Source organism: Trichoderma virens (genome assembly GCF_000170995.1).
Source record: "Trichoderma virens Gv29-8 chromosome Unknown TRIVIscaffold_90, whole genome shotgun sequence".
Taxonomy (NCBI): domain Eukaryota; kingdom Fungi; phylum Ascomycota; class Sordariomycetes; order Hypocreales; family Hypocreaceae; genus Trichoderma; species Trichoderma virens.
Genome location: NW_014013659.1, coordinates 875,083 through 894,086, shown reverse-complemented (window position 1 = coordinate 894,086; position 19,004 = coordinate 875,083). Strand labels below are relative to the sequence as shown.

At 54.6% G+C, this 19,004-nt stretch overlaps 6 protein-coding genes across 6 annotated transcripts; 1 reads left to right on the top strand and 5 right to left on the bottom strand.

Annotated features, from left to right (window-relative positions):
- Positions 1-120: 120 nt before the first annotated feature.
- TRIVIDRAFT_65615 (uncharacterized protein) lies at positions 121-2,569 on the bottom strand (the record flags this gene model as incomplete). Its single annotated transcript, XM_014095356.1, has 2 exons — positions 121-499; positions 807-2,569. The coding sequence occupies 2 exons, from the start codon at positions 2,567-2,569 to the stop codon at positions 121-123; spliced, it is 2,142 nt and encodes a 713-aa protein (XP_013950831.1).
- Positions 2,127-3,714, top strand: TRIVIDRAFT_195535 (dolichol phosphate-mannose biosynthesis regulatory protein; the record flags this gene model as incomplete). The annotated part of the gene is made up of 3 exons (XM_014095621.1): positions 2,127-2,129; positions 3,372-3,452; positions 3,529-3,714. 3 exons carry the CDS (start codon positions 2,127-2,129, stop codon positions 3,712-3,714), a joined length of 270 nt encoding a protein of 89 aa, XP_013951096.1.
- Positions 3,715-3,942: 228 nt separating this feature from the next.
- TRIVIDRAFT_214494 (uncharacterized protein) lies at positions 3,943-7,437 on the bottom strand (the record flags this gene model as incomplete). Its single annotated transcript, XM_014095355.1, has 1 exon — positions 3,943-7,437. One exon carries the CDS (start codon positions 7,435-7,437, stop codon positions 4,339-4,341), a length of 3,099 nt encoding a protein of 1,032 aa, XP_013950830.1.
- A 3,899-nt stretch (positions 7,438-11,336) lies between these two features.
- TRIVIDRAFT_131611 (uncharacterized protein) lies at positions 11,337-11,926 on the bottom strand (the record flags this gene model as incomplete). The annotated part of the gene is made up of 2 exons (XM_014095354.1): positions 11,337-11,593; positions 11,794-11,926. Coding segments are annotated over 2 exons (390 nt in total), but the record flags the coding sequence as incomplete, so codon positions are not given.
- Positions 11,927-12,629: 703 nt separating this feature from the next.
- TRIVIDRAFT_195532 (uncharacterized protein) lies at positions 12,630-15,159 on the bottom strand (the record flags this gene model as incomplete). The annotated part of the gene is made up of 2 exons (XM_014095353.1): positions 12,630-12,797; positions 12,862-15,159. 2 exons carry the CDS (start codon positions 15,157-15,159, stop codon positions 12,630-12,632), a joined length of 2,466 nt encoding a protein of 821 aa, XP_013950828.1.
- Positions 15,160-16,120: 961 nt separating this feature from the next.
- Positions 16,121-16,859, bottom strand: TRIVIDRAFT_40931 (uncharacterized protein; the record flags this gene model as incomplete). The annotated part of the gene is made up of 4 exons (XM_014095352.1): positions 16,121-16,253; positions 16,332-16,427; positions 16,492-16,545; positions 16,633-16,859. 4 exons carry the CDS (start codon positions 16,857-16,859, stop codon positions 16,121-16,123), a joined length of 510 nt encoding a protein of 169 aa, XP_013950827.1.
- Positions 16,860-19,004: the final 2,145 nt, after the last annotated feature.

The following is a 19,004-nucleotide window of genomic DNA, read 5'->3' as shown; positions in this document are numbered from 1 at the left end:
AAATAAAAAGAATAACGGCACCAATTTACAGGGATATACCAGGAACTCAAGCCTCCCGCCGACCACGCTTCACAGGAGGCGGTGACCTAGACACGCTCTCGCTGTCATACCGCCGCCTCTTCATCGGCACAGGGCTCCTCTCTCGCGGACGATCCGCCGAATCATCCCTTGCCCTGCGCGGAGGCGGACTCCGGCTGCGTGACGGACTGTAAGAAGCCCTTTTGCCACGCGAAGGAGGGAGCGGAGACCTTGACCCAGATCTCGAGCGGGACGGCGATTGGCTGACATCCCGCTTGACCTTCTTCCGGGGTCCTCCGCTACTGACAGAAGAGCTGTTTCTGCGACCAGCAGGACCGCCGGGGCTCTGGCGCGGTCGGCCCCGTCGAGGCTGCGGGCTGGCTGAGTTTGCGTCCCTCTCTCGTCGCGGCGAGGATGGGGAGCGGCTGTAGGAGCTGTACGAGTTGCTTCGCGCGCGACCGCGATTCCGTTGTGGCGGAGACTGTGAGGAGCGCGAGTGTGAGGAGTAGCTTCGGCTTCTGCTGGCATCTCGACGGCCTCCTCGTCTGGGAGGACTGGCGGAGTACGACCCTCGATCTCGTCCACGAGACGAGGCGGAATTAGACCGTGACCGTGATCGAGATCGGGATCGGGAGTCAGAGTATGATCGATCCCTTGCACCGCGTCGTGGCGGTGTTCGAGAAAGGGATCGGCCTCGGCTGTCGCCACGACGAGCCGCAGATCGAGAACGGGAGCGGGAACGAGAGGAGTATGATGAACGAGTGTAAGAGGAGTAGCTCGAGACAGACTCCGAATCCGAGCGGTCCTGAGCAGGGGGGGCGGGGAGTGCAGGCTTGGGCATATTCTGGAGGTGCTCTCGCATCTCCTCGGTTAAAACACCCATACCAATACTGGTAAAGTAGTTGATGGAGAATCTGATGTTGCGGGGGTTCTCGCGGGGGAAGATGCCTTCGAGGCTGGGACGGAGGGTCTCGTCAGTCATGCGAGCCCTTAGCTTAGCCAAGCCGACTTCCTCAGAGATGTGCTGGAACAAGATCTTGATGAAGATACGGCTGCTGGACGTGGTTTCTTCCTCGTTTAGGTGGATGACGGAGAGGCAGTGCCAGCCGAGAGAGTCGGCGGCAAACATGTGGCCGAACAACATGGCAATGTTTCGTAGCTTGTTGTTCTCATATCGGTGGATAGTCTCGTAGTACTTGGCAAAGGCCTGCTCAAAAAGATCGCACCAGAGACGGTTGATCTTGGCAAAGCGTTCGCCAATCAGGCCAAAGAACTTGGTATACGTCTTCTCCTGAGAGCAACACTCGACAATCATCGACGGCAGTTCCGGCTCCTGACCAGCGGGGAGGTTGATCTTCATCAGTTTGTGGACTGCTTCCTCTGGATCGGCGCTCGACATGATGGTAAGGTAGATGGTCCTTCGGAGGTTGACCAAGTCGGCGTTGGACTGGTCCTTAATCTCCATGGCCTTCGATTCCTCCTCCTCTTCCTCGTCACTCTCATCCTCGTCGTCATCCTCGTCTTCATCGTCGCTACTCTCGCCGAGAATTTCCGCCTTGAGTTTCCTGTAAGCCTCCTCATGCTCCTCCCACTCGGCGTCGAATTTAAAGATGTTGAGCCCGTCCTGAACGTCAATCTCGCCATCAAGCTCAACCTTGTGTGTGATTTGGTCCTCTTCCTCAACAAGATCCAGCTCCTCCTTGATAGCCGGGCTCTCCTTGAACTTGTCCTTTCGGATCTGGAAAAGCACCTCAATCATATACTGGGTTCGCTTGTCGATGTCGGACTCGTGGAGGATGTTGCGGAACTGATCGAAGACGGCCATGGAGATGGCAGGCTGCATCTCTTCCAAGTACTGCCCGACCTCCTTGCAGAACCCAACAGCAATCTCGACGCTGTCGTCCGTGGGCTTGTGCAGGAGCAGAAGCAGGATCTGGCCGGCCAGCATCTCGTGCTGGACCTGCTGGTTGATCAGGTGCGCGAGGAACGTCGTCGAGGAAAGGCAGACGGCCTTGTCGTTTCGCTTGAAGCCCTTGCGGAACTGCATGATGAGGCGCTTGATCAGCAGCTCGCCAACCTGCGGCAGCTTGGTGTTGACAATGGCCGCCATGGCCGCGTAGATGGGCGTGAAGGGTAAACTGGCAGCCTGAGCCTTCATGATGGACCGGCAGAACAGGCCCCGCCCCCGGATCAGGTTCTCGCCAAACAGCTCGGGGACGATGTGCTTGATGTTGGCCGTGTTGACCTTGTTGATCAAGCCGTTGATGCTCTTCTTGAGCGCCTCCCACGCCATCCGCTGATACTCCTTGCTGGTCTTGTCCGTGATCTGCGCCTGCAGCGCCCTGAGCCTCGCTGGCGGAATGTACGTGCCTCCCGACCGCATGTTGAGCAGCTTCTCGTACTCGGCCTTTGCTGCTGCCTGCTTCTCCTCCTCCGTCCGCACCGGTACTGGGACGGGCGAGCGCGCAGCACGAGCAGGGCGATAGGAATCGCCACCATCTCGTTGCTTTCCGCGCTCGCGGTGCGGCATGTCGACCACGGCCGACGCCATCGTGTTCGCGATCTAGCTGGAGAGAGAAAGTGCCGTCGAGGGATTAAAAAAGAAATGGAAAGCAATCGAAGCGGGATACAAGCGAGCAGGCGAGACAATGCTTGTGCACAAACTGGTTTGCCTTGGTCGTCGACCCAAGATCGAGACGGCGCGGATGTTTTATTCCAAGAGCAAAGAGATGGTCCGACTCAGAGCAGAAAGGCTAGGCTGAAAGAAAAGAAAAAAAGGGTGCACGGACCATGTCCCAGCTGCTGCATGCGCCACACCCAGCTACTAAGAGTGTACAGAGCAGCCTCGCACTACAACAGTTTGCTACATTCAACTGCCATACACACTGCTGCGCAGCTCCGTGTACCAACTGCACCGCCACACGTACCTCCAAAACCGTACCGCAAACCAAAAGCCCCTAAAAAGGCCCTCGGAATCAAACTCTCAATCCCTGGCGCGTCCCCCAAAAACCCACTTCATGCCAGCGTGGGCACATCGCCTGCCAACCTTCTTGTTCGCGCCTCAAGCAGCGACTCTCTCTCTCTCTCTCTCTTTCTCCCCTCGCCCCCAAACAAAATAACCACCCACGCTCCTTTATATTCTCGCGCCCCGGTTACTCGCTCTACGGAGACACAAGCTCATCTTTCAATCATTCTTCGCCACGATCAATTAAATCGCATCCCGTGTAAACATACAAAAGCTCCCCAACAATGGTACGTTTCCCCCCCCTTCCCTCCAGTGATATCACCACCTCCAATTCAACAACACCCCCAACTCGACGCCGCAAGGAACCACACCAGCTAACTTTCCTCAGCTTGATAAACTCGTCGGTTTCGCCATGCTTGTGGCCGCCTCCGTCATCTTCCTCTACTACACCATCTGGACCCTCCTCATGGTAAACCTTCCTCCCCTCCCAAAAAAGCATGCTTGCTGCGAAAGAAAGTCGAATCATACTAACAAACAACTTACAGCCCTTTGTCGATATAGACCACCCCCTTCAGAGCTTCTTCCTCCCTCGCGCCTGGGCCATTCGCATTCCCGTCATCCTCCTCCTCCTGGGTTCTGCCGTCGTCGGCTCCTTCGTCGGCATGGTCATGATTCGGAGCAACCAGAAGAAAGCTGCCAAGGCCAAGGCTGCTGCTAAGAAGAAGGCGTAAAGAAGAAGAAACATAATACCTGACATGTATATGTGCACATGTGCGGAAAGGCCCGTCATCTATGTATGCATGGGTAACCTGGGTGTTAGAGTGGCCATAGCAATCAACATTAATAGTGCATTTGCACAATCATGTACGAATTTGGGTGCGCATATAAGCCTCGTGCAACAGACAGAGCTTCATCATAAGGACTGGGAATAACATATTAAAGGGGAAAGAGGCGACATTAGTTTGGGTATCTCGAGTGGTGTCTATTCAATAATCAGGCGCAACAGGAGCTGCTAAACTGAAGAGATGCTACCTATAGAACATACAGGAACGTGCAACCGTACAGGCGGCGCATCCAATCTAGATAAATCCCGAGCAGCCTTAGTGAAGGACTCGAAGAGTATAAGCATCCGTCAAAACCAATCCTCCAACAGTGTTGCTCAACTTTGCTCAAGAGAAGAAGAAGAAAGCCAAGCAAAACAGTGAACCCATGTCAGAAGTTGTCAAATTAGTAGAACCTAGTTTATACCCAAGAAAAAAAAAGAAAAGAAAAAAAAAAGATTCTCTCTCGAGTATCAAGAATCTCATTGTAAGGGCTCAGTCCTGAAATAGGAAGATTGTCTGGCAGCCGCTTACTTAGACTCTCTGGTCGGCAAAATCGAGAACCTCGCAGTCGTCCTCAAAGAATCCATCGCCGTCAGGGTCTCCTTGGTGAGCTCCACGTCGTCGCCTTGTTGTAACGACAATCTGCTCCGAATCGCCATACTCCATAACACGCTCCATGGCTGATGGGGGCAGAGGTCGGTGGTCCTCTGGATCGTCGTATTCGTCCTCAAAAGCGGAGGGGAGGCCTAGATCCAGCTTGACGACGGAGATGTCCTGCCCAAACGCCCAAGCAGCTTCATCTGACCCGCCGCTTGGTGCATTTGCCGTCAGATGCTGTGCCTTCTTTGACTTCTTGGAGGTCGGCGCTGCATTGGTATCCAACGAAGAGTTTGCAAGAACGTCCGACATTCCAACGAGCTGACTACCATAGCCGGGAGTATATTCGCAAAGAACGACGCGTCTGTCAGTGTGGAAAGGTTGATATGGCGCACTGCACTCAATTTCTGCCTGGGGAATGGTCTCGCCCATGGTATGAAGAGTGTTGGAAACCACGCGTGGACGGCCCTTGAGCGTCAATGTCGTTCCAACGTCCAGTTCCGCATCTGAAAGCTCCAGATACTCTTCTTGAGCACCCAGTTCTAGGATCTGGCGAACTGCCGGAGCAACGGTATCGTCTGGCAGCAAAGGCAATCGATGATCCGTATATCGATTGGCGCGTGTATTGCGCTTGCCGCTGTGACGTCGAGACTTGCTGGGGTACGTTCGGACAAGGCCTCCACCCAGGTTGAAGAGAGAGGCGTTTCGCTTGCCTCTGATCCAAATGACGCACGACGACGAGGGTAACGAGGCGCTCGGAGGCAGAGACACTCGATTCTCTCCGGTGTGGCGTAACTGGCTGATGGCGGAGCCAGTCTTTCCAATAGAGCTGGTAATGCTTGCAGCAATCGCACGCCCACCCTGAGCTGCCGAGTCCTTCAGTATGCTACCGGCAGTGGTTGAACTATTACCGCTGCCCTGGCGCGAGCGTGTGACAAAGGGCATTGCCACCTGGTATGCCGCACCAAAGGCGCCAGATGCGAGAGAAACGGCGGAGCTCGAGGGCTCAGACGGTTCGGCGGCAGGCTTTTGCGTCACCTTGCGCCTACGTGGCGGTGGCCACATGAAAGCGCTAAACGGCATCTCCAAGAGATGAACAGTGCCTCTCTCCGTCACCATGGCCAGCCGCTCGCCTTGAGGCTCCGTCCATACCACTTCGATGATACGCGCGACAGTCATGCGCGAGAACTGGGCAATCTGGCGAACCTGGGGACCAACACTATCATGGGAGGCCAACGACGCCTGCAAGGGCGAGGAATGGGTGTGTTGAACACGGAGCAGGTCCCACACTGTCTGTACATCTCCCTTGCTGCTCGCCGTGAACAGAGACAAGGAGGACGGCGAAAACGACAGGAAACTGCAGCCTAGAGGCGTGGCGAACGTGCAAGAAGGGTGGATAGAAGGAGACGTCACCAGCGAGTCAACGTCCACGATGGAGACAAGTCCTGGATCCTTGGCTGACGCCGCCTGTGCAGATGAACCATGAGTCGGTGGAAATGCAACACCGTCGTTGCGAGCAGCCCACTGCTGAGGTGGTGATCGGGGTTGCTGCTGCTGCTGCTGTTGCTGGGACTGCGGGCTTGTTGATCGATTCCAATACGAGTTCCAAGCTTGTAAGCCCTGCTGGCCGACCCATTTCGCGCCTTGAATGAGCTCCTGGGTCGCCTCGCGCATCACTTTGTTGACGACACTGTCGGAAATAGGTAGATCTATGGCAGCGGTAACTGAAGGAAGGTGAGGCGGCGTGTGAGATGAAACGCCCGCCCCTCTTCCCAGGATTGGCACAGGTAGATGGGCTCGAATGGCAATATTGGAAGACGGCGGTGCCGGGCAATAGGCAATCTTGCGGCCATTGAGAGCGAATATGGCCGTTGGAGGGTTGGATCGGCGAATCGTGCCAAGGGGGTTCATCTTATCCGCCTCCTCAGCTACATCGCCGCCCCGCTGACTTTGCTGCACACATGTCCACAGCTTGGCAGTACACGCAAAGACGTGTCCATTCTGCGCCTGCAGCAGCTGCGTGTATATCCAGCATTCGCCAGTAGCGCCGGAGCATACCGCAACGGTCCCGGCATCTGCCTTGATGGCAAACGCTCCAGTGGGAGGCGGAGGTTGGAAAATTGGGCTAGTCAGAGAAACCTCTGCACTGATGGGAATGGCGGGCGCCTGCAATAGGACATCGACCAGCTTGTTTGTCTTGAGCGAGTAGATTTCGACGGCAGTCTGGTATGCCTCAATCACATGGCCGCTCTGGCCACCCCGCCCAGGAAAGGCGTCTTGCTGAGCATAGGCAGACCGGGGACTCGCCGCACCGTCGAGTTTCCTCGCGGTGTCGTCATCGTCCTCCGGGCCTGCAGCCGGAGCTGCACGCTGAGGGAGTACAGGGCCGTGCACGACCAGAGCCACCAAGGGGAACACGGAGTCTTTGTCTGCGCCGACCGTCCACGGCAGTATCTTGGCATAATGGACACCACCCCGCAGGCCCTTGAGGCTGGCGATGTGCTCGAGTCCCCTTTTGCTGACCCCGTACACCTCCAAGCCGCCCTGATACCCGGCCAAGACGACATTCCCAGAGCTAGCAGAGCTGTAGGGGCTCGGGAGCTTGTCGAAGCCAAAGTAGAGTCCCTGGTCGCCCGGCTTCATACCGGACTGAGGCTTGATGGTAAGGTCTAGGTCTGAGACGCCGTAAAAGTGCGCCTGGGGTTGGTGGGGAAGCGGAGGGGGGTGGGAGCCGACGCGGGAGTGAGCGTGAGAGTACGGGACCGGAGAGTGAAGGGAGCTCCGGCGATGGTGAGCGGCAGTCGAAGAAGGCCGGGGCATGTTGTCCGGAGACACAAATTGGGGATCCAGTTGGTAGCTGAGAGGCCGCCTCGGGTGACTGGTGGGCGGAGAGGGCGATGCCGGCGACGGCGTCATGAAGGCCCTCTGGGCCGTCCAGCCATGGTGAAGGCGGCCCGAGTCTTCGTAGGAAGAGGGCTGTGTAGGCGGCGATTCACTCGCCAGGGCGATCAGGTTGCTCGGAGAGGCTGCCATTCCGTTTCTCGCCCAGTCATGTATCACGCTGGGAGCTGTGCTTGCAGAGACCGAAGTGGTGGACAGGGCATCCAAGGAAGGCGACGGCTCAGGATTGTCATTGTCAGGAACGGCCGTAGGTCTTATCTCGGGCGTGTTGATGGGAGGGGAGGAGGCGTTGGAAGTAGGAATGCTCTTTGGGGTGTCGTTTCCACTTTCGTCGCCGTCGTTGACAGGTCTCCTATTTATTCACAAGCACCAAGTCAGCAAACCCAGCCGTCTATATTGCATCATGCCCAAGGCGAAGAGCAGCAAGGAAATGCGCAGCAGAAAGGGTGAGTCACGAGGCCGACGAGGGCCATGCGCTGCGATGCCTGTGCCATGCCATGCCATGGGGGGAGAATTTAGCGGGAGGACTCACGCGAACTTGCCGGCCGTCTGTTTGGTCACCGCTGCGGCAATGCCGCCGCTGTGCTTTGCATTTTTCCTTTCCTTCTTGGCTGTAGGGAATACATAGGTCAGCGATAACGCCCTTTTTATGTGTGTCTGTATGTATGTATGTCTGTCGGCCGGTCGGTCTGTATGTCTGCCTTGGCGTATTCAAGGGATGGCGATGCACGTCTTATCGCAGTGTCGTCACAGCCGTGGTACAAGATAAGACGGGACTGTTACTCACCCGGCATTCAACCTGTGTAAGGGGATTGGAGCAGTGGTCCCGCTCCAGCTGCTTTTGCTTCCGCAGAACGAACGGGTTCTGGAAAGCCAAAGCTAAAGCTCGTTGCTAGATCGAAAATGGGTTGGGGAAAAAAAGAAAAGGGATTTAAAAAAAAAAGATAGTATAATAGGTAGGGATGCAAGTATTGTCCCGATCCCCTCGATGGGCAAAGATGGAAGCTTCTCGTCGAGCAGGCAGGCTAGGCAGGCAGCTCCGGTAGCTGGTAGGCGTATAGACGAGATTTGAGGTACCGCCAGATAAGGGGTTTGCCTGCGGGAGGAACAGAGGGGCTATCGACGGTGACGAGGGGCTCGCGTCCGAGGTACTACTAGGCAGATATAGTAGCACGGAGAGATGATTGGCAAAAGGTCAATACGAAATGTGCAGTAATACGCTGGTTCGTGCAACAAAGGAAACAAGGTGCTCTCTAGGTTGGTATAAGTATAGTTGGTAGGCAGGGAATGGCGCAGCCACCGGCCTCGTTTTTTGGTGTTCGTGAGAAGATGCGACGTCTATCGTTATGTACCGAAAACAAGAACAAAGAGAAGAAAAGGTCGTCAAGAACAGTATTATTCAGAGCCGAGCTGGTTCATCAAAGAAAGAGACAGAGTGCTGTTTGAGCTGGTATCGTTTGACGTTTGTATGTAATGTAAAGTAATGTAATGTAGCAAGTTGTAAGAGATGGATGATGGAGAGAAGGGTTCCGCTGTTGCTCAAGACGTTTTGGGGGGGTGGCAGCTTTGATGAGCCGCCGCGCGCCAATGGCAATTACAGCATCAACATGAGTGCCTTGGCCGCATGTACTCGTACCTGCTGGTACAGCGACGGCCGGGGCGTTGTTGTCAGTGACTCGATAACGCGGGGGGGAAGGTTCCAGGTCCGCTGGCCGGCCTGTAGTGGCAGTTGTTGGGGGGCGTGATTCTGCCAAGGGGGGGGGGGGGGGGGGGGGCCGAAGGGGGGTCTTGGTCAGAGGGGGGGCGTGCCGTGTACTGTTACGGAGAGGTACTGGCTGGTAGAAATGACGGACTTGGTCCTGTGGTCAGCGCGGCCACAGGGGCAACAGCGCTCGCGGCAGCGCTAATCTCAGCTAGGCGAACCTGGAGTCCGGTGCTTTCTAGGGGTGTCTCTCCGGCTTGTCGAGTCGAGTTCCAGTGCTTCCAGCGGCGATGCACGGGGTACAGCACGGAGGATTTGTGCAGGTGCAGGTGCGTGGGAATACGGATTGATTTTGATTAATGCAAGGTACCTCGCGATGACATCCCGTAAACTCTGCTGTACCTCTCCTTGCGCTGCTGTAGGTACTAGCTAGGTACGCAGCAGTGTTGGGTTAGGTACTGTACGTGACAGGTCAAGTACCAATCATCTGAGCGCAATCTGCCCAATCGAATCGACGGACTGCCACGCGCGCTACAGTGCCTATCGCTGAGTGGCCCTGCGGCTTCGGGTTCTGGCGGCGCGTTTAGAAATTGATGGATGCCGGCCGCTTGCCCCAACGGAACAGCTTTGTGCATGTACTCGATACCTAGAGTACGGGTGAAGACGGAACTCTGGAAGTCATGATGACCACGTACATGGTACTTTGCACGGTCATGGCATGCATGTACCTATTGTCGACATGAATGGACGATTCCGTCACTCCCGGGCAGAGCCGAGAACAAGACATCCATGGTCAAATGCGAGAACAAGCACCTGCTGCGTCCCTTGCGGCTAGAAACGCTCCATCATCTGCCATGGACAGGCACTGTACCGGGTACCTCTCACCAAGACAAAGCAATTCACTAGCATGCCTCAGCCACCTCACCAGACCAGACCAGACCAGTGACCGGCTCCGGCGCGTCATCAACATCATCAGCCGTTGCCAAAATGACGTCCCCGCCGAATAGGAATAGGGATGGACGCCCCGGCAAATGACTAAGATATTGACGATACAAAGTTCGGCGTACTCCTTTCTCCTTATCTCTCTGCGATGATAGGCACAGGTACCAGTCCAGTCCAGTCCGATACGGAGCTACCTAGTACCTAATATCAACCCGCCCGTACAAAGAACCCTGGGTTTGTTGAATAAAGGAGCAACACTCATTCAGGCTCTTCTCTTTGCTGATAACTGATAAGCTCCCTTCTGCTGTTCACAGCTGCCAGCTTCTTTGATGCAATGCTCCGGCCTCGTTGCGCCACACTCTCACACCCCCCCCTACATGTTCCTCCTTCGCATCGCCAGGAATGGACAACACTCGTGGAAGCTGAAAGAAGTCCCGCGAAGTGCTATAATTACCGCCTGCTGCCGATTAATTAAAACCCAAGCTATCACTCTGGACGGAGGCGTGATGAGGTGTCAGGTGATGGGTGCCTCCTACGCCATGGACACGAGTGGGGGATGAGCAAATCGTTCCAGCCTTTTCCCCCCCGTGGCAAAACCCGAGCTTCTTGAAGCAGTTCGCGTTGTTTACATAGATCGATTGCCAGTCAACGCTAAGTTGCGCAGAGCGAAAGTCGTACTGTAGAGAGTAATGCAAGGGACGGTGACGCTGCCGCAGGATCGCCACTGGGATTCCGGGGAAAGGCTCTAATAGCCTTGAGTCTAGACAAACACAGCAACCAGCACGCAACCCCTCACCTCCATCATTGTCGAGATCGTCATCGTCATCACCATCATCATTCCCTCACTTTTAGTATTGCAGGAGACATACGAAATTCCCATCAAGTTGATACCATGTACTACTGCACATACAATTCCCTCCCCCATTGCCGGTATCGCTCAACCCCCCTGGGTCTCTGATAAGCCCCGATGGAACCAAACCAGCCGCTTTGCTTATCGCAAGGGGAGGCTTGCATGTGGCTGCCGTACCTTTTTCCACCCCTCACCTGCAAATGCAAACGAATGAGTTCCAAACGTCAGCACATTAAGTAAACATTGGAACGAATGGCAGTGATTTGTCCCTTTTCTGCGTGCTTGTAACAATCTGGCGCTTTCATGTGAAACGGTCTTGACCGCATGGATCAAGCACCTCATAGTGGAGCATCAACACAACACTGCACAGCACACAAAGTATAAGCTGGTGCTAATGCATGAGATGAATGCAGTGCTAGCAGCAAGGAGTTGCTATTAATACTCGTGCGCATACCATGGACGTTGATGGATTGTATTGGTGCTTTGGTCTGGTATAAGATAAGATGTAGTACCAACTCAACTCGCCCTCTATTTGAGCAGATACACCCGATACTGCGCAAACTTCCACGCCTCCTCCCCGGCCTCATCCCGCACCTTTCTCAGAACCCCGTGTCCTGCCCATGGAATTGTGCTCGAGTTGCCGTCCTTGGTCTTGTACGCCACGTCGCCGTGCAGCATCAGCTCGCATCCCTTGCTGTCTTCCGTGTCGTTGAACCGCCCCGGGAACACTTGAGTGACTGTGTGCTTTCGTTCTGCCACGACGGACCACATCCCCTCGCGCATTGTGCGGAGCTCTGTTGTGCTTCATTAGCATATATAATTAAAATTAATTAAGTAGCACTGAGAAAATCTCATCAAGGTCTTGTGCAATTGAGGGTTGTTGCGCCCATCCGCCGACGCTTCATGTCCATATCCGACAACTTACAAGAAGCATCCGAAAGAGCCTCCATCATTCTCGAAGAAGAAACACAAGAGAAGAAGAGAAAAAACTCACCTTCCGCTCCATCCGCCTTGCCAGGCCCAATAGCTACATGCGCATCCTTGGTAAACTGGTCAACCCACAGCGCATTCGCCTCCTGATTATCGGATATCTTGTAAAAGTTGCTGATGAAGGTCCGGATCCCGGGATCGGGAAGCGAATCGGTAACCGGATACAGAGGAGTATATCCCGCATCGACAGAACCAGACATTTTGTGTATAGGGTAGTAATCTAGATAGACAAAGAATGAAAAACGACGAATTTGTAAAGAGAATTGCGTGTGTTTAAAAGTTCAAAATCCCTTCAACCATCGGATCCGTCCTGTGTGGTTCTCCAAACTAGCTGCTACCTATAAGTGCCTTGGTAATCAAGCGTTGGGTAATCAACCCGGCTTGCAACCAAAACCCCGCCTCCGGTCGTTTTCCGGCGTCTCGTCCCGTATTGCGGCAAGTTCCCTCCGTCGGAAGCGTTCCGACCGAACCTGCGATTTATGTCTGCGCTTCGTTTCTCGCTCTATTCATGATTTTCATGATTCATAGCACCGGTGCGGCCCGTTATTCTAACTGCGATGCAAACAAAACATCAGACAAGCCATCATCATGTATATCTTTGGTGAATCGGGGAGGGAAAACACCCGTCATTTTCTTGAAGCCATATGAAGAAGAGAAAAAAAAAAAAAAAAAAGCACGTAGTCGCCATATCTCCGATGGCTCACTCGTAGCATATCGGCGAAGAGATTGCCTACCTCATATTCCGTCCCAGTACCCGTATTCCAAGGCCCTCTAACTCCATGCTTCGCATTATTAACACACGACAATCAAAACACACAACATGCATAAAATAGGAAAAGCCTACTTCTTAACCCCCCGGGCACTAATCTCTCCCTTCTCTCCGATGTTGAGAAGCCTACGACAGTCGGGACAGTACCATTTCGTCGTTCGTGCAGGGATATCGGAAAGGCCTACGCATTCGAGATGGAACCATTCCTGCTTGCAATTCTGCTGCTTTGTCAGCGGGGTCTGGCTTCTCAGACAGCATCTCCGCGGATGAGTTTGCCCATCTTGGACTATTGCTTGAACTTACATCGACGTTATCACACTGAATCATGGTCCCAAAGCTCACTCTATTACAGAGGCAATATCGTGGCTCGTCAGGATCAATAGGGTTGCCCTCATCATCCACCTCCACCATCTCCTCCGTCACTTGACCCTTGTCTCTCTTGGTCGCGCGGGCCTTCCTCTTGGGTGCCGCTTTACGCTTGCCAACGGCGCTGTTACCGCCGCTGCTAGTCGTACTGACAACACCGGGGGCGGGACGTTTGGTACGTTTGCCCGGCTGCTTGACTTCAGGAACCGGAGTGTTGCGCGCCGTACTGGCACGGCGAGATCGATCCACGGCCAGTGACGGCTGTGGCTCCTGGCTCGCGGCTTTACCTCGCGAGCCGGGTCGGCGAGAAGGGAGCGACTCTGGGGCCGGTGTTGATCTGGGCGTGCCGCCGCGTGATGATGATTGCTTGATGGACGCCGTTTCAGGCGCCGCTGATTGGCCCCGCGGCAGTTGAGGTGACGTCGACGCAGATAGCTGCTGCTGCTGTTGCTGTGATCGCTTCGCCGCCTCTCCCCGCGTTTCACGCTTACTGGCCTCTCGCCCGGGCAGCTCTCTAATCGTCGGCGGAGGGATAGGTGTGGTAGACATCCTGGGCTCCGTCTTAGGAAGAGGGACAGGGGTTTCAAACGGAGTTTTGATAGGCGCGGGAGTAGAGACGGTGACTGTGCCGTTGCTCGTATTGGCTGCAATGGTTGAGCCTGGCGCTGGAGATGTTGCTGACCTGGTCGTGACGGAAGACTGCGGAGGGATGGGGATCGGAACGGGAGTCTCCGACTGGGGAACAGCACTAGCTGCCCCAGACGTCGCGGCAGCTTGGGGTGCAGAGTTGTCGGAGGAGACCGAGCTGCCTTGTGGAATCAGACCGGGCACTGGCGGTGGGACAGGTGTCTCAGTCTTGGTGCGCTTTGGCTGTGGCCGCGATGATGACAATGCTTCACCGCCTTCTGTCGTTGCCACTGTTGCCGTGTCGCCATTGGTCTCGTCCTCAGTATCTCTCTTTCGCTTAGACCTGGAATTGGTCCGCGGCTTGGGCTGCGGTCCAGGGCTCTTTGCGTTCTCGGGCGTCATGCTGGAAGTCGTGCTGCTGCCCAGGAACAGCTTTGCTGCCTGCTGCATCTTACGGGCAGATTCCTCGGCTTCTTCGGCCGCCAGCTTTGCTAGCTGCTCTCTCTTGAGCTTCTTGGCTTCATTGAGCTTCATGCCGCGGTTGCTGGTCGGCACCTCGGTGGCAGCCAACGAATCGACGCTGATGGCGCCAGCAGGCATCTGTCGAGTCCCCGATTCGTTGTCTATGATGGGCGTTGGCACCGTTGCCTCAAACACCCGGCCTTCCTCCTCTGCCTTCTTCTTGGCCTCTCGGTAAGCATCTGGCCCACGACACAAGGCCTTCAGTTCCCTAGCAATCATGGTCTCGCTAGGCGTCCACGTTGCGTTCTTCTTCATCCGTTTCCTAAGTTTGGCCAGCTCATATTGGGTCAACTGTAGCCACGGTGCGTCAGGGCTGCCGATGACAGCGTTTTCGGGTGGAGGGTTAAGCAGCGCTGCCGCATTTGCTGCAGCCGCAGCACTCAGGGCAGGCGTAGCATATTGTCCTCGTGAAGAGCGGCCACTAGATTTCTGGCTCTTGTTGCTGACAAGCTTGATCCGAGGCGTAGGAACTTGTATCCTGCGGTTGGTGGCTGGCGGTTCGGACTCTTCATCAGAGCTGATATCGCTATCGTCGCTAAAGGTGTCGTATTCAATTTCGTAGGGCGCGAGAACCTCGCCGGGAACCGTGATTCGAGGGACTCGAGACCGGCGCACTTTCTGCCCATCTTCCCCAGTAGCTCTCACTGTCAACTTCGCCCTCGTCATTTGAGGAGACCTAGGCTCGACAGGAGCCTGCTCCTCCGTTGGGTAATTTTCCATCATCGTCTTGAGTTTAGATAGTAGCGCCGTGGCCTTGTTGTAGTGGCGGTTGACATTGTCGGCCATTCTCACTGCCTCTGCATGGGCAAAGATGCGCGAATCCAGCGCTTGCTTCAAGTGCTCCGAGATGTCAGCGCGCAGCTGCACCGGCGACGGGCGCTCATGGGCCGGTAGCCCTGGAAGCTGTCCCCATAGTGTCGTCAAGTCATCGACCTTGTGTGAAGCATCCGCATATCTCTGATCCAGCTGGCCCACGAGCGTAAGGGAGCGCATCATGTCGGCAGGCAGATACTCCGTGAAGTCGAGGAAGTCGGTAACTGTCGTCTGCGCATCTGGATCAGCGCGTGCCGTGAGGACGCTGCTCATTGGTCCCATGGAGGGGCCCTCGGCGAGCTCAAAGGTCGCAGTTTTCGTCTTTGGAGAAACAACTTCCTCATGGTCCATGGCGGTTGGGGCGACTGCGGGCTCGGGCTCGGTTGAGGTGGCCATTGTGGGCGGCGCAATCCACAGCACCTGTAGCTTCGTAGCCGTAGCAGCGCGCTGGATCAAATCAAGTGCTGTCGGATCTCGGGGATTCGCACTCGATGCCGTCCATCTGGAGATGCTCAACGTTGTCGCGACCCGGTCGATTGTTGGCGTGACTTCGACAACCGCGTTGCAGTGGCTAGCTTTCTTTGGGAGCTAAAGCCCGATCCATCAGGGAGGAAAAGAGGACCGTGCGCTGTAATTTGGGTGCCTGCATTCGAGGTGCTGAGTCATCGTGGCTGCTGTAAGTCGGACGAGGCGTGGGCTTTTCAGCTGAGGACAATTTGGTTCAGCTGAAGCAACATCACACAAAGGCGCAAAAATGTCTCGTCGGAGTCTTTGCAGCGTTGTTCCGGTGCTAAGAGTCTATTCCAGTTGCTAAATTTGGCTGCTCAATTCCTCTTCTCTTTTTATTACACGCTCCAAAGCGAAGATCCGGCCCATCGGTTTTGGCAGTCCTCCCCACAGCCATTCGATGCAGCAAACATAAACCTTGCATAGGCAGCCGAGGTCGGTAATACTATAATTGCTGACGCGGCAATCTTGATGAGATCCTAGTATGTGAGATTACCCTTATTTCCTTGATCTCATCTCTTAATCTATATTACTCCGTATCTCAGGGGGGTGCCTTACCCGGCAACCAAACTATCCATGCATACAAAAAAAAAAAAAACACCATGTCTATATTGCCCTCGTTTCACACCATGCTCTGCTCCCCAGTGGGTTCAGAGCGTCTCTATCATTTCATCACGACAGGATGCATGTCTCAAGCACATACATCCGCCAGGGTATCTCTGTTGGCTCACAAATCCCAATCTGCCTCCGTGTCGCGCATCAGCTTGGCCCCCGCAATTTGTTCTGATTCCTCGACGAGATAGGTGGAATCTGGCCCAATGAGGGTCAATGAACCATAAAGAACCAGGTGCCTGCATTTCCTATTGTGATTGCCAAGTCAGCCGTGGTGTCTCCGTGGCGGTAACAGCCTTGTTGGCGCATGGGGATTCCAATCTTACAGGAAGCCAATGATAATCAAGTTTCCCCAAATCTCGAGCTCTACCCCTTCCAGGGTGCCTTCCACCCTCAGCTTTCCATATCCTATGATCTTGTCGCTGTGGTGGATTCGCATTAGCAACGGTGTGGTCGTGTGTGGTGTCGTTGTATGGCGACACTCACCTGGAGGCTAGGTAGCCGTTGATCAGGATGTTGCCGTATGCCTTGATCTGTCCCCTTTTTGTTGACCACGAGTCAGCATTGTTCTCGACCCTGACCGACCCCATTCAATATTTACCCCTTTCGATGAACTGGTCAACTTACTGGCAACTCATCTCCCCCTTTGTGGTGATGTTGCCATAGGCATCGATGGGTCCTTTGACAGAGATGCTGCCCTGGAAGTTGATGCCACGGCCAGACTGGACGGAGCCGGCTACCTCAAGCGGGCCTTGAACATTGATTTCCTCCTCACTCCTGATGTTATTGGATGTCTTGACTTGTCTGGGCGCCGTATATCCTGACGTCGATCCAGTACCATAGTACTCTGACATGGCCGTAAGAGGAATAGGATGACAACGTTGGCAGTTGTCCAAACAGACAAAGAAAAAAGCTCCCTTGTTCAGAGCAAAAGCATCCAATGGGAAGAATAGTCTTAAGCTTAGGGTATCGGCTTATTAGCGCTCACGACCCTTGTCTGGCGATAACCGAAAGAAATCTGTCAGTGATGAGCGTCTTTGACAGTCCCAAAGCGCCAGGGCGAGGGGTTATCTTATACACATAAAGTCAGATAGCGTGTAACGAAGTCTCTGTTCGACGGCCTTTCCCCCCCTAGCTCCCAAGTGCGAGCGCCGTACAAGAAGAGGGAAACAATGGAAAGCACCCCGGAATCAGCTCCGTGGGAAGGGGGTCGTCAGAAGATGCAAGACGTGTTGGTGATGAGTCTCCGCCGTCGCCTGATGCACCCCTGCCAGCAACAGTCATGTTCTGTTCAGCTCACCGTTTTCCGACAAAGAGCTGAACAGGCCGAGTGACGATTCCTGCCTTGTTTGCTCTGGCCGTGTCTCGTCCTATCTCTCCGCCTTACGGCTCCCTTGTCATGAGAAGGGGACCGAACTGGATGCGGCGGCGGGCTGTGTGACTGAGTGAGTGGCCGGCTGCCCACCCCCCGTTTTCGTCAGTCTTGTCTTGACCGTGGTAATATTGACCCGGGACAGGGCGGTTGACACGGCAAGCAATTATTGGAATCCTCACTCCGCACGAGGGGGTGGCCAAGGCAGAAGAGGAGCCGGAGACGGTGGAGAAGGACGAAGGAATCAAGGCCTGCAGAGCTGCTGGTGCTCGCTCTGGGTTTGGTGTAAGTGCTTGGGCTGCGGAGATAAAAACCGCCCAGCTCAAACGTGGCATCCCAGTGTTCTAAATCCTTGGGCCAAGAGCCTCACCTGGCTTTGTTTTTATGGAGCCGGGTTCTAACGGGCATACGGCGTAATGTCTCTCTCCTCTCTTCTCCGTCTCGGTGCATTATTTTTTTTTTTCCCTCCAGGGCTGTCTTTTTTGTCTTTTTCCCCCCTCTCCATCTCGAACTAACACCGAATAAAACCCCTCAGCAGCCTTAGTTGTTGGTGAAATCCCCCCTCTCCCCTCTCTTGGAAACAGAAAAAAAAAAAAAAAAAAAAAGAGAGAACCACTTGGTTACTGCGGGCCCCCTTTGTCAGATACCGAGGCGAGGCGAGGGTAAAAAAAGAACAAACAAGCAAACAAAGCATCGATGCTTAGCAATATCCGAGCCAATCTCGCCAAGCTCCCAAACAGAAAAGAGGCACAAGACCGGCGTCTCTCCTCCATCGAGATGCTACCCTCGAAAACTACTAGCGGGCTACACAACGCATGGCAAGCTCGCATGGCAAAGCTCGCATGGCGGAGGAGACACGGCAACCCCCCAGTAAAAAAGACCCGAAGTTCAGGTTCTCGCCCACTCCCTACACCCTCTCTCTCCCCTCGTCTGCCCAGGTTGTCTTTTTCCCAATCACGGCCGGGCTCAGGTTCAGCCCGTTAATCAAAAACCTACCTGTCGGGTTTGCCTTCCTTCAGCCTTTCGCACGTGTCGGCATATGCAACCCATGCCAATGCAGCCAACCCCCATGCAAGCTGCATCCGTCTTAGTTTCAGCTGGGAGCCCAATATAGAAGCACAGCGCCAGTTAGCCTATTTTGGGGGCCGTTTTCCCTCTCTCTTCATGTTCTTTTGGGAACTGCTGCATCGTATTATTGCATTGCATTGCATTGGTAGGCGGATTTTTGCGCATTGTGATTGCTGCGGATTTTCGATCAAATCATTTGCTTGCCTCGAATGACCAGTCACCCCCCTCCTTCTTTTTTTCTTTTCATTCTTTGTTTGGACACCCTCAAGGCCATAGAGCTGCTGCCTCGTCGTCATGGGCTACGTTGTGCGCTCTGCGTGACTGCGGCACGACCTGGCAGATTGAGTTGTGATAACCGAGGCGCCGCTGCCTCGCGTAGGCATCTCGATTTCGGCTGAAAATGAATCTCAAGTGTCCTTTCGAAACATGATACTCCAACTGGCCTTAGTTTCCCATCCACCGACAAGGCTTGCAGACAAACAAGAGCGAGACCAAAGAGTGTTGCCAACTCATCGTCTACATACATACCTATGTACATACGTCCACATACGTACATGTA